General features: G+C 39.7%; 1 protein-coding gene across 3 annotated transcripts in view; it reads right to left on the minus strand.

The window, feature by feature from the left end:
• SUPT3H (SPT3 homolog, SAGA and STAGA complex component) overlaps window positions 9,658–15,242 on the minus strand; it is a 397,821-nt gene continuing 392,236 nt past the window's right edge. For 2 of the 3 annotated variants that reach the window (XM_021099856.1, XM_021099859.1), the window contains exon 12: window positions 11,102–11,294. In XM_021099856.1, coding sequence (XP_020955515.1) covers window positions 11,229–11,294 — 66 coding nt within the window. In that variant the 3' untranslated portion in view covers window positions 11,102–11,228. Of the gene's footprint in view, window positions 11,295–15,242 lie in introns of all 3 variants that reach the window. The other variant, XM_021099857.1, reaches the window with a different exon arrangement.

Consider the following 15,242-nt stretch of genomic DNA (forward strand, 5'->3'; position numbering starts at 1 on the left):
ATCTATTCATTATTAAAAACACTCAGCAAACTAAGAATAGAAAGGAACTTCCCTCAATAGGATAAAGAACATCTAAGAAAAGAGCATTACAGCTAATTTAATGGTGAAAGACCAAATGTTTTCCCCATAAATTGAGGAAAAAGCAAGTATGTCTGTAACTCACAATACTGTACTGGAGATGCTAGTCACTTTGATAAGGCAAGAAAAAGAAATAAAGTGTATGCAGGTAAGAAAGAAATAAAGCTGTCTTTATTTACAAATGACAATTACCTACATAGAAAATACCAATGAATATACGAAAAGTAAAGAAAAAAACCCTCAACTATTATAGCTAATAAGTGAGATCAGCAAGGTTACAGGATTCACGTATAAAAATGGATTTTATTTCCATATATTAGCAATGAACCAGAAAATAAAAAAAATTTAATCTTTCTTACAGCATCAGACATGAAATATCTATGGATAAGTCTAATATGTACTGGATTTACATTCTGAAAATTATAAAACATTGATGAGGTAACTAGAAAAGGCCTAAGTAAATGAAAATCTGTACCATGTTCATTGATTAGAAGGCCTAACACAGCTAAGAAGTCAATTCTCCCCAAACTGAACTATAGATTCAAAACAATTCCAGTTGAAATCCCAATAAGTGTTTTGTAGAAATATGGAAAAATCAAAGAATAAAAAAAGATTTGGAAAAAGAAAAGCTGAAGGATTCATAAGACCTAATTTCATGACTTGGTAATCAAGACAGTGAGGTACTATCTAAGGAGAAGCATATAGATCAATGGGACACAAGAGAATCCAAAATGAACCCACACATTGGTTTTAGACAAAGGTGTCACGGTAATTCAATGAAGAAAGAACAGTCATCTCAACAAATGGAACAATCAGATATCCATATGCAGGGAAAAAAATCTTAACCCTTACTTTGCAATCAAATACCTAAAAGTAAAAGCTGTCATTTGAAATACCAAGAAGAAAATACTGGAGAAAACCTTTGTGAGCTTAGGTTAGATCAAGTCCTCTTAGATAAGAAACAGGAAAGTATGATCCATAAAGAATAAAAACTGAAAAATCATTCTTCTTCAAAATTCAAAACTTCAGCTCTTTCAATGACATATTTTAAGAAACATCAAGCCCCAGGCTCAGAGAAAATATGTGAAGAACACATTTCTGTAACTAGAATATATGAAGAACTCTTATATTGCAATAAGGAGACAAACAACCAATTTTTAAACATGGATAAAAGATTTGAACAAACACTTTAACAAAGCAAGAGATGGCAAATGAGCAGATGCAAAGGGCTTAGTTTCATTAGCTACCAGAGGAAAGCAAAGTAAAACCCCAGGGAGACACCACTATTAGGAGGGCTAAACGTAAAATAAACCGAAGAAACAAACAGTAAATAGACACACCAAATGCTAGCAATGATATGGAGCAAGTATAAATCTTGTATTTCTGATGGTAGTGCCAAATGGAAAACACTTTGGAAAAACACTCTGGCTGTTTGTCATAAACTTAAACATTCACTTACCATATTTTATCCCCATCCGAGGATTACATGTTCATTACCTAAGTCCACACAAAGCTCTATCCATCCATGTTCATGGAAGCTTTGTTCTTAGTAGCCAGAAACTGGAAACAATCGAAACACCTGCTTCATAATAAATGGATAAACAAATTGTGGTGTATCCATACAAACAAGTATTATTCAGCAACAAAAGGAAATGAGCTATTGACACACACCTCAACATGGATGAATCTCAAAAGCATTACACTAAAGGAAAGAATTCAGACACGAAGACACTTTAAATCCAAGTTGATATAGAATTATTCCATTTCCTGGATTTCCAGCTGTGGAGCAGTGTAAGAACCCAACTGCAGCAGCTTGGTTGCTGTAGAGGTGTGGGTTTGATCCCCGGCCCAGCACAGGGGGTTAAAGGATCTGGCGCTGGCGCAGCTGCAGTGGATCCCATTCCTGGTCGGGGAACTTCCATATGCCACTGTGTGGCCATAACACTAAAAAAAAATTACGCCATTTTTTTATGCTACTCTGGAAAAGCTAAAACTATAGAGGCAGAAATCAGATCAGTGGTTGCCAGGAATTAGTGATGATGCGTGGGGGATCGATTACAAAGGAACATGAGAGAATTTTCTGGCATTCACGTATCTTGGTTATGGTGGCAGTTACACAACTGTGCTTATTTGTCAAAAGCCACTGAATTGTACCATACATCTAAAAAGGGGTTATTACTGTATGCAAACTATACCGCATTAAACGGATTTTTTTAAAAAAAGAAATAAATTCTATGTGTTCTGTCTTTAAAAAAAAAACAAACTACTGCAACGTAAGAGGTAATAAATAAATGCACTTAAAAATTGCTAACTTGGAGTTGTGGAAAAAATATTCAATAAGTCGTGAAATAGATACATCAAAAAGTTTGAAGTAATGTTGATTAAAAAACCAAGTACATCACAATACCTCTTGCTTGTGGTGGCCAAATTTCTTATTCTGTTGAAGATGCATTGTGAATTAGGAAGTACTAAAATGTAAAAATGCTTTAAAAAAGAGTTACATGGAAGAACCTAGCTGAAGACGTTGAGAAGACTTTGGAAAGTCACGGGAGAGCAAACAGTTGAGGCATGGAGTCAGACGACAAGCCAGGACAGAAGTGAGAAGGACCAGTTAAAGGCTGGAGAAGAACCAGGGTACCATGACATGGATACAGTGTTGCAAGAATTTGCAGAATTAAGGACCAATCAATCATGCATTCATGCTGGAAAATACTGACTGAACCTACACTACCGTCAGGCCCGGCTCTAAGTGCTGGGGATGCAACAGTGGACACAACAGGCCATAATCCTTAATCTCGGCCAGTCTAGAGGGAGGAGACAATAAACAAAATAAATCTAAGAAATGGTAATGTGGTAGAGTGCAAAACGCAAGAGAGGCGGGGGGGCATGGTATATAGGGCAGGGGCTGGGGCTTCAGTATTTAAAAGGGTGGTTAGGAGTTCCCGTCCTGGCTCAGTGACTAGGATCCATGAGGATGCAGGTTCAATCCCTGGCCTTGCTCTGTGAGTTAAGGATCCGGTGTTGCTGTGGGCTGTGATATAGGTCACAGACTCGGCTCTGATCCCAAGTTGCTGAAGCTCTGGTGTAGGCTGGTGGCTACAGCTCTGATTGGACCCCTAGACGGGGAACTTTCATATGCTGTGGGTATGTCCCTAAAAAGCCAAAGAAAAAAAGTAAAAAAAGTACAAGGGTGGTTAGAGGGAGTTCCCCGGTGGCTTAGTGGGTTAAGGACCTGACATTGCCACTGCTGTGGCTCGGATTTGATCCCTGGGAGGGGAATTTCCAAATGCTGCAGATGCAGCCAAAAAATAAAAAAATAAAAATATCCTTTGGAATGGATTAGCAATGAGATCCTGCTGTGTAGGTAGCACTGGGAACTATGTCTAGTCACTTATGATGGAGCATGATAATGGGAGAAAAAAGAATGTATAAATGTATGTGTGACTGGGTCACCATGCTGTACAGTAGAAAAAAAAATGTATTGGGAAAATAACAGTTAAAAATAAATAAATAAATAAATAAATAAAAACAAAAATAAAAGGGTGGTTAGAGAAGGCCTTACTGAAAAAGAGCTATCTGAGAGAAGAAAAGGTGAGGTGGCCATGAGGAGAGGTTTTAAAGGTGGGTGCTTTTAACAGGGAGTTCTCATGGTGTGCTCAGCTAACAGCAATCTACTTTGCTGAGACCCATTTAGCTTCCATAAAAATGATATGAAAAGATATCATTTAATTTGATAACTAGTTATGGCAGTTTATACAAATGATTTAAAGTATAAATATATTTTTCAATTCAACTGAACAAGAAACATTAGAAATCCAACTGAAAGAAAACCACACACCTCAATTTATTTTTAGCTCCTCCTCCTCTCTCGAACCTGCCCCTCTTTCATTTTTCATTACACGTGATTCTGGAAAAGCTGAATGGCACAGTTTAATATTAATAAATTTTTGAGTATTAGCTGGGAAAGGGGGTTAGAAAAAACAGGAGGAAATAGCCTACCCATATGAAAACAATAATCACATAATATTTATTGTCTGGGATTGAAATGTTTCAAATACGCAAAGCAATAAAATGTCAGGAAAAGCAAAACTTCCTAATGTTAAGAAGACCATAAATTCTTCCCAAAATAAGACATATGAAAAAAAGTTCAGGTGATACTTTATGTCAAAAGAAAAAAACACCCTTAAATCTAAGCCAAAGAAGCTTAAAAGCTTCAGAAGGCACAACTTACTCGCCACCAAAGGACTGCGGAGACAATAGCAGTTACCAGAAAAGTACAGAAAACAATAATAGCACTTTTTTTTCAGCCACAGCCACAGCAACGAATGATACGAGCCTCGTCTGTGATCTACACATCTCACAGCAACGCCTGATCCTTAACCCACTGAGCAAGGCCAGGGATTGAACCTTCGACCTTATGGATACCAGTCAGGTTCCTTAACCACTGAGCTACGACAGGAATTTTGAGAATCACATTTTAATATGAACAAATTCCCTGACCCACGCATTCTAAACAAGCATCAGTAAGAGGTTAAACAAAACCTAGATACAAAAAAAAAAAAAAAAAAGAGGAAAACAAAGAAATTTTGTGTTCATGTTTATTTTTTATTTTTTGTCTTTTTAGGGCCACACCCGAGGCATATGGAGGTTCCCAGGCTACGGGTCGAATTGGAACTGTAGCTGCTGGCCTACACCACAGCCACAGCAATGCCAGGTCCGAGCCGCATCTGTGACCTACACCACAGCTCACGGCAATGCTGGATCCTTAACCTGCTGAGCGAGGCCAGGGATCGACCCTTCATCCTCATGGATGCTAGTCTGATTCATTTCTGCTGAGCCATGACGGGAACTCCTGTGCTCATGTTTAAATGAGTAATTTCTATCAACCAATTAATGTTTACTGAATACCTAATATGTGTATGTGGTGATTACAAAGAGGTATAGGTTTAACACGTGCCCTCGTGCAATTCTTAATCTGGGGCAGGCTACGAAGCACATGAAGAAACGATCGGAGACACAAAACAGGAAGCACAGAGACCACCAAGGGCATACAAAGGACAGATGATGCAGAAGGCTGGCAGGAAGCTTTTTGGGAACGAGGTAGGGAAGGAGGCCGTCTAGAAAACCTAGGGAGAGGCAGATTGATTGCCACATGGTTAACAGAGACGCGACTCTGCATACTGCAGGGGAAAGGCAGCCTAAGTGACCTTGCGTGTCTCCATTTGGGTCACGCAGGCCAGGTCCCACCTCACTCTGTGACCATCCCAAGGATGTGGCAAGAAAGGCGGTCCTGGCAGGAGCTGCCCCAAGAAATCATCCGTCTCCCTGGTTCTGGAGACACGTGGGGTTTCCCACTTTGCTCTCCTTTAGGGTGTGGATGAAAGCTAGGGAACGGCCGGGCTGTGGTTCAGAGCTGGCACTTCCATGACACAGTGACCCCCCAACCCGCCACTCTTGTCTAGATTTGGTATCTTCCTGTGGGATTAGGATTATGGAAAGTTGACACTGTGCTGATTTGACTTGGGCTGTTGTGGAAGTCATAAGCTTTTCTGGGCTCACCGTCTCTTCCTGGGCCAAACCTATGCAAGTGTGGTCAGCCAACCTGCCAGTGGCAGGAGTCACTGCTGCTTAGGGACCGCTCAACAGATTGGCACACACAGGTCTGGAAGGAGTGCCGGGAAGTGGCCAATGTAATGGCAAGTGCATTAACTTCTCCCAAGTAAAGTGGTTGGAGGAAAAAAAAAAAAAAAAAAAAAGCGGTTGGAGGAAGTAAGTCAACGCCGCTCAGAAAAGAAAGCTGCAGGTATGCGGTGCCATGGCTGCAGCACTACTGGCTGGGATCTTAACAGACAAACCAGAAAGTGATTTATCTCGCGGCAGATCAGACTTAGGGTTGAATTAAAGAAGCTAACTACTGATGAGACAGGAAAGTCCTTCCAACTATGCTCAGCAACTTTTTCCCCCTTTCTTCGTTATCTCTGTCCACCACTCCCCCCACCACCAAGCACACGCATAGACGTCCCAGGCCAGGAGAAACAAGGTCTGAATCACAGTGAACAAGCAAACACCTCAAAGGGGCATGTGCAGGAAATCTCAAGGGGTTGCCACGTGTACTTCTGCATCTGCCACTGCAAACACATGTAAACAAGATGGGGAATATTTCATAACAAGAGATAAATACCTTGTATGAGAGCATAAAATAGTGGCCTGTGTAATTAGAGCCTTCGCGAGAAATCTGGTCTTCACAAAGGAGAGGCTGCGGACACATGGATCTCTGAGGAAGTTTTTCTCATAGTCTGTATAGGGATTCTTAGTAATGTGCATTCATCTTGTGTATTTATTTTAAGGTTTAAGACATGACAGAGGACTTGGCATCATTCTATGTAATTACACTCAATTATACATTATACAATATTCGATTATATACATCATATTTGGCCTTAGGGAAGGCACGTTAGCTTAAAATGAAATTTTCTTATAATCAAGCTTTTTGAGAAGTGCTTCTAGGTTCAGGGTGGCAATTCTCTTTAATATGCTATCAGAAATCCTTAGCAGCATCCGTGCTGTGTAACAGTAGTTAAGAGTATGAGTTCTGGGGTCTGAGTGCTGGGGACAAATGCTACCCCATCTTGGTTCCTTCTGCAGAAGGCACTGAACCTTCTGTTCTGAAGTTTGCTTTCTACGGCCTCTGGGTGACGGGGAGAAGGACAATGCATGTCTCATCGTGGGACTGCTGGGATTTAATGAGATAACAACACAAAGTGCTTAGCACGCAGGGTGGCACTCGGCAACCTATGATTATTACGTAAAAGTTATTATTAAAATGCTGATACACTATATCATCATTTCTGAGAGCAAGTAAATTGGCACTTGAACAGTCATTTAAGTAATCGACTTGCTTCTCCATTTTTCCTCTTTTTCTATTTTTAGTTTCCTTTGAAAAAAAGGGAATGGTGAGTATTAGGTGGTGATGAGCAGAAAAGGGAACATGAATACTCTGTGGAGAATTACAGTGGTTTCCAACAATGAAATATTGTATGTGGGTTTTCTCATGACTTTGTAGAAATTGATTGTTTTAAAATATGCTTCAATTGCCAAAATTCCCATGACTTACGACAGCTTGAATATCTGATATTTTCTTCCAGAAAACAAACGTCAGTCTCTTTCTTTCTCTTTTTTTGAAAAAGTGCTATGGTATCACTATCCTAGTCATGACCTTAGAAACTTAAGAGATATGACTTTTTAATATTTGAGTTTTTAAAGGCATCTGGCCCTTATTTAACCATCACATTTACATCCAATTCCTGCAGGCATGGTTTTGTTGTGGAAGCTTGGCTTAATGCCTTCTGCAGAAAGCCTCTGCTTTAATGAACACAACACCACTAAAACTGCTAGGGGCCCATCGTCTCCCCCTCCCCTCCTCCCCGTGCAACTCTACGGTGAGAGCACAGAAAGTTTCATCTTGGATTTCAAATAAGAAGATAAAAATAAGAAAGTAAACTGCTGCAGAATCAGCTTTATGTGACCGCCACTGCTATGACATATTCAACTCAATGCCCTTATATTATTTGCAGAAGTGTTTATGTACTATGAAATGTTCAGCCAGAGCATACAGGAAGCTGTAAAATATTTTATGGGATGTACACATGGTTGATGGTAGAATTTTAAATGCAACCTGGGAAGGTTCTATCTAAATTCCAGGAGGGCAGATGAGGGAATACTTTCTCTGTAGTGACTCAGTTTTACACAAGGGGTTATATGAACTGGAAAGAAATAGCTGATTTGGGAACCATATAAACATTTTTTTCCATTAAATTAAACTTTATAATTTCTAGACAAGTAAACTTGTTTTCTTTCCGACCAAGAATTACCAGTTATGTTTATTTGTCTTCTACATGGTAAAAGCATTAAATGTGGATTGTTTATTATTTTGTAGGAACAAAGAACATACAGTAATAAATGAAGAATTCTCCCCAGATACAGGAGTCATAGACACCATTGAAAATATTTGTGCTACTGATGGTTTTTAAGTAACAACTCTTGGTTCTAAACCTGGAACATTATTTTTGAATCTCAACTCTTGCAACGTGAGGGAGGAAGGTTAATGAAAGAGCTGCAAAATGGCAAGTTCAGAAAGCTGCATTTCCAAATTCAGGTGGAGGGAGAAACATTTCTACTGCCTTTACCCTCAAATCGATGAGGCAGTGGCGATGTCCTATAAGAGAATTTATTTACTGGCTTATTTGTTTTACTTATTTATTTTCCAATTCCATCGCCAAAACACAGGGCTGCAAAAATAGTAACTATTCTGTCCATTCACATTTGAATTGCAATTGAGCCTGACTTTTTTGTTTGTTTCTTTTGTTTGTTTCTTTTTGTTTTACAGCCTCTACCCCATGAAGTCACTGGGAAGATAAATGAATACCAAAGGTAAGGCTCCTGACACAAAGTAGGTGCTCAAAGTATGTAAATGCCCCTCTTCCCTGCTTCCAGAACTCTTTTTTAAAACTGATGTATAATTGATACATAACACGTTAATTAACATCACGGTCCCTCTGATTTTAACACAAACACTTACGCTTTAGGATGTGTCCCTCATTAGTATCCTTTAGAAAATAAGTTTAGGCTATTAACTAAGATAAACAAGACCTAAAACCCTGATGTGTCTTGGTAACATCTTATGCAAATCCAACGCGGTGCAGGATAATCCTAGACTGAACTTGAGGGGCTGAGGGTCTGGTCTCTGGTCTGTCATGGCCATTGCTGAGGGACCTTGAGAAAGTCAGTTTCCCTCTCTAAGCCATCATCTTCCGTCTGCAAAATAAGTGGTTGTTTTCAATGATCTAAAAGACCATCTTCTGCTCTAACATTTTATGAGTCTACATAAGATTTTAGTCTTGAGAGAACAATTTATTTAAGTCATATTTTCCGAAACTTTCCTTCTATAACTTTTCTCCCCCCCCCCACTCACTGCTTAAGGAACTTTTATTTCACTTCAAATTTAGTGTTGTGGAAAGAGTCAGAGAAAGGACCTAAGTGTAGAAAAGAAAAAAAAAAAAAGAATTGCAAATATTAATATTGAGCAATTACGGGGACATCTAGGCTTTTTCGGGACAGACATAAACGACCTTGTTTTATTCTAAATTCAGCTCACTGGCTTATGATGAAAAGTGAAAGGTTATTATATGGACTTACTGGGCAAAACCAGATTTTATAAATAATTACCTGTCAGACTGTTCAAGATAGACAAACATACGCCAGACCAACAAAAACACAGAGCTGTCATATTTCTGAGAGAAATGTACGTTGAGTCTTCCTTCTCTGGGACTATAAGGAGATCAGGTAGAATAAAATGAAGGGAAAAAACGTAAACCCTGTACTTTCTGCCTTGTGCATACTTTAAAATGTATAATGTGGGAGAGGAGGAATTTTGATGTGAAAAATTAGCTCCTGAAAATTTTATACATCTATAAGCCTGGCATCGAAACCAAATACAATAAAGGCTGTCGTTTTGAAAGTTAGGATGTTTACTGCAAGCTTATAATTTTCCATGATTAGGGACGCCAAGAAAAATAAGAATGATGATAAAAAGAAAAGTTTAATCATACATTTCACCAAGCACAGATGGAACATCAAAACCCTTTGGCAATTTTTTGATATTATATATCTGCGTTTTTTTGTTCTTGACATGAAGATTTTTTCCAGAAGGACTAACACAGAACAGGTAAATGATAGCTGACAAATGTGAATAATACAGCACAATCCCATTAACTGAGCCTCACAATGATTTGGTGGAAGCAGGGAAATCTTTCACGCTTCTCATTGCTGTTTCATTTTATTTTTAAAAATTATTTGTTTATTTATTTATTTATTTTTTGGTCTTTTTAGGGTGGTACCCACAGCATATGGAGGTTCCCAGGCTAGGGGTTGAATCAGAGCTCTAGCTGCCGGCCTATGCCACAGCCACAACGCCGGACCCGAGCGGCGTCTGTGACCCACACCACAGCTCAAGGCAATGCCTGATCCTTAACCCACTGAGCAAGGCCAGGGGTCGAACCTGCATCCTTATGGATACTAGTCAGATTCATTTCCGCTCGGCCACGACAGGAACTCCTTATTTCTGTTTTTATTAATTCTTTACAAACGCTGTTTCAGTGTACGCAGAAACAGTGGTAAAAGTAAAACTACACAAAACTTCTAAAGAATTAAAGAACTAACTTCCCCCTTTTTTTTTTTTTTGCAATCCAGGTTGATTCAGGAACTGTACATAACTGCTCTATTTTGGTTCATTTCCAAGAGTTACAGTTCCTCATTTACTGGAGAAAGTAGACAGATGCTAGAGTGGTAACTCAGCTGCCACCAGCAAGGAAATGCCCGGCCTAGGGCATTTTGGTCTAGGTGCCCTAGTGATCACCAGGCACCCCTCGCATCAATTCTATGCTCTGCTTCTAAATGGGGACGGTGCGTGTGTGAGGGGTGGGCCCAGGGACGGGAGGGGCAGGAAGAGGAGAGAAATGAAGACCGGTTTTCTAGGTGAGAGAAAACAAGAAGCCACGAAGTTGGGAAGAAGCCACGAAAATGACACGCATGCTCTATGGTCCATCAGGCCAATTACATCTCTGATTAGGGCGTTTATAAAATGCGCCCTTGTCTCTAACATACACGCAGGTCTAGTCAACAAACGTCAGGAAGCAGAGTTGGTGGGACAGTGCATGGGGAGCACTGACTGTCCTTTTCGTTTTGTTTCCTTTGTCCCAAGCCTGGATTATAAAATGCATCAAGTAAAACATAGACTAAACACTGAGGAAGAAAAAGGGAAAAAAAAAAAAAAAGACACTGCTTTTAAGCTATGTGAGCTGAGGGCAGTAAATCTATTCCAAATTAAAATTTCAAAATCGTGTGATGTGCATTCTTGTCCACCTACACCATCTCAAACATCCTGCCATTAATTAGCTAAGTGGCCCATCTAGTAAACAAGACTCAGCGTTGAGGGGGGCTGGAAAAGGACTGGAGTCAGCCAGTTGATAGTCACAACAAACCAACCCACTCCCAAGGATGCGGAGAAGGTAAACTTGTATTTTATTTTGTCCAAGGCATGGAACAGAAATCACCTTAATATAACACGGTCTTTCCTGTTGTTGCAGCCATAGTCACATCAGCAGGCCAGAAAAGTCATCCCGTTCCTGCGGTAGGCACTCTGTCAAAGGAAAAGAAATCTGCAGTGAATTATCACATCAAGTCAAACCAGGAAAGGAGGCAAAAAAGTAAGCAGGGCTTTCTTCCTGTTTTGTAGACTCTGCTGGCTACCATCTAATAGGCTGCTTAGTCGGAACATTTCTGGTGGCACGGCTCTCGCAACCACTCTGTTAAAAAAGGCAGTGTGGTTAACAAGTGGTTAGCGATTCTATTTTGGGGGAGTGGGAGATATGTAAAATAAGACATCCCATTTTGTTAATGGATTGGGCTGAGTTAGGCCAAAGACATATTGTGCTGAATCTGTTTGTCCTTTATAAACATGTGTTCTCGATTGGACATGCCCAAGAATCACTCCTAACTAAGTATCTTAATAGTCTATAAATTACTGACTCATTATATCCTTCCCAGGCCTAATTTAGAGTCCCAGCAAAAAAGCTGTGGGAACAGATACCGACAGAGACTCCCCCCGACCCCGCCCCAAATATGGGGATGTCTCAGGAGTTCTGTACGTTACAGGAAACTTGAATCTTACGTCATTTAATATACGTTCATGGACATACAGATGTGTATGTGGATAGTCATGATGGGTTAAAAACACTCCCATAAAGACAATGGGTACTATTTGCAGTAATATATTATATTTCAGCAAAGAAAGTAAAATGGCATGTTCTGTTTTTTTTTTTTTTTTTTAATCCCAAGAAATACATTCATCATTTCTGAGTTGGAAGAGTTGGATCCTGGCCTCTGAGACTTGTTCGGATTCTCACGGTGAGACCCAGAGTGAAGCAGAATTAAAATACAGGGCTTAGGAATAAAATTCTCTCTCTTTTTTTTTCACCACCATAGTTTTCATTATTTAAACTAGGAACAGTCACATTCAGAGCATTCATGACCCTCAATTAGATGGAATTTTTCTACAATCTGTTTTCGGAAAAACAGAAAGGAAATGACAACATCTCATATCAGAGACTTTTTTTTTTTTCCTTTAAGTTAATAACTCTGGGACTGTAGGGAGTCTACAAACTTTTGGTCCAATAAATTTACCTTCACTAGCCATGTTATAGGAAATGTAGAATACACTTTTATGATTGAGATAATGTTATGAAGGTACTGAAGAGTTTAAGAACATGATTATTTTAATTATACAAAAAACAAACAAAAAAAGGAAAGTGGACCCAAGCTTTTTAGAAACACTTCTACCAACATGGGGTGAAACAAAAGTGGTTTTCTGGATAACTTTCTGTTAATCATAAAATTCAATTAAACTTCAAAACCTTCCCTCCAAATCTCCTGCTTGCACAGGATTTACTATGGTTGTCAGGCCTTGGAGCCCTGGCTGAAATTTCATCGGCTGGTTAGGCTGTCATGCAGTTCACTCCGGATCAACGTATCAAGGATGAGAAAACAGAGGCAGAGCCCAAGTTCCCCTCCCCAGGGCTCTGGGAGCTTGATCCTACCACGGGACTTCTTGGTGCCCTAGGACACTTTTGGGTTGGAGCGAACATTCTAACGAAGGCTAGAAAATTCCACCTTTACCTCCTACGATTGTGCACTGGAGAAGAGTGGGACAGGAGCTCCTTGGAGCCACAAATAACTCCAGGAACGGATAGCGTGTCTTCCCACAACCACAGGCAGGAGAGCCTCAGGCCCTGAAACAGCCCCTTCCACCACCACTGCCTGAGAGAGGCTCGTGCCAAAGGAATACTTTCAGCTTCTTAACCTTGGTATTTTACATTTTACAACCACAGTGACAACCTTGAACATAACATAATATTTAAAGCACAGGGATGGGTTTACATGGAGATAAATGGACCTGGGAGGAAAGCTGGATTCTTCTTAAAGGTAAATAGTTGAGGTGAGCTTTGCTTGAAACAGTCGTCTTGGCTCAGGAGAAGACTGAGACTTGGCTGGACCCAACTGAGAAACTACCAAGTTAAATCTTGCCAGGGTGGGCAATAGAAAATGGTTCGCTCCAATGTTGGAAAGGTTGCTTTTCAAAGTGTAAGTCACCTTCACAGATAATTTATTGCTATTGTTTGCAAAGACTAGAAGATTACAGGCTTACTTAACAACAGAGACCCTCAAGCAGCCAAGTCTAATGAGAAAAACAAAGTTTAGAGTTCACCCAGATTTCTGGAATAAGTTCTTCCTATTCTAATTCTAAAATAAAGAAAGAACAAACAAGCATGTATAATTAGTGAAGAGCAATTTCAGCAAACCAATCCCCTAGGGTCTTCCATCCTGAGTCACTGCTTTTTCCTTTTGATGTATAAAGGATGTATGTTGTCTGTCTGTGTAGGGCAATTATGGGAATGTCCCAAATTTGGCATTCTTTGCAAAGTAAGCAACTTGAAAGGAAGATGGATGAAGACAACTCATTTTTGTGTCAACTGCGAATTTCACTCTATTTGTGTTACGAATGCGGAAACTAAATTTAAACATTGCTTGGTGTGAGGGCCTTGCAGAGGCCATGTTCTCATGAAACACTGTACCCCACGCCCTCTCAACTGTCAGATCCCGTGAACAATTCCTAGTTCAGTATCTTCACAGACACTCTTAGTAAAACCCAGATCTTGATCAGAAAAAGCCAGGATCTCAGCTACTGAAAAGTATAAATTAATCAGTAACAGAGACTCCCCAGAAACCAGCTCTTACCTACTATGTACCACTTAAATCTTACTTCTGATTTAATAAAGCTCTGTTCTCAACTACTGTTTGCTCCTATGTGAACGTATTGAAAAGCTCAGATATTTTAGCATTTCAAAGTTACAGCAAAGATGATATTTGGTTTTTTAAAGGACCAACTGTAGTTCTTTTAAAAACAATTTGAGTAATAAGCTAGCTCCTCATTTTAACATTCTTTTATTCATTCAGCCCAAATTATGACCCACTACTAGAATCTCAATCAACCTAGATAAGCAGACACAGATTCTACCTACTGCCTGGTTGAAGGAATTAACTCTTAGGTGTGTACTTTAAAAATATGACTAAAAAGTCTCTGTATGGATAATGGAGAAAAAAAATGTTTCAATCCCAAATTGGTATACTTCTGCTTTTTTATGGTTCATCTTAAAGTGCACATTCTAAGAAGTACAAGTTAATATTAAAAAGCAAAAGGTTAATATTTATCTTAATCAAAAGATAAACGTTACAAAATATATCCTGCAATCCCAAACTGAAAACAACTATGTGTGTTATTTGTGACATTAGTCTCATTAGTAAGATTATAATTATAGATAAAACGATCCCCTTCAATACAGACCTACATTTTATTCTCACTACTATATTTTCATGTTTCTTTTCTGCTTTCTTAAACTTTAAGTAAAATAAAACAAGAAGTTTGCAGGGACTGAGATCAGCAAGACGGCAGGCTAGGAGGTCCCAAAGCTATTCTCTCCCACAAAAACAATAAACAACTACAAACAGATGAAAACAGCTCTGAATTACAACAAAGCAGCAGCAGAAACCCCACGGATGTAAAAAAAGTAAGGATGACCACATAGAAAACTACAGGAAGCATTTTATTTGCAATACTTCAATCCCCAATCTAGAGTAGCTCAGCACAAAAAGGGCTCCCCTTAGAGGGATTTAACCCCTTGGGAAAAAGGAGAGCAGGAGACTTGGAAACCTTGCCACTGCTGTGGACACCTGCAGCATTTAAAAAAAAAATTTTTTTTCTTTTCAGGGCTGCATGGGTGGTATACGGAAGTTCCCAGGCTAGGGGCTGAATCGAAGCTGCAGCTGCCAGCCTACACCACAATAATGCGGGATCCAAGCCGTGTCTGTGACCTACACCACAGCTCATGGCAACAACGGATCCTTAACCCACTGAGTGAGGTCAGAGATCAAACCCACATCCTCATGGATACTAGTTGGGTTCATTACAGCTGAGCCACAATGGGAATTCCATGGACACCTGCAGCTTTGCTACTAAGGACCCACATGGTCTTCACCAATGTGGAAATCAG

The sequence above is a fragment of the Sus scrofa genome, chromosome 7 (assembly GCF_000003025.6).
Source record: "Sus scrofa isolate TJ Tabasco breed Duroc chromosome 7, Sscrofa11.1, whole genome shotgun sequence".
NCBI classification, from domain to species: Eukaryota; Metazoa; Chordata; class Mammalia; order Artiodactyla; family Suidae; genus Sus; species Sus scrofa.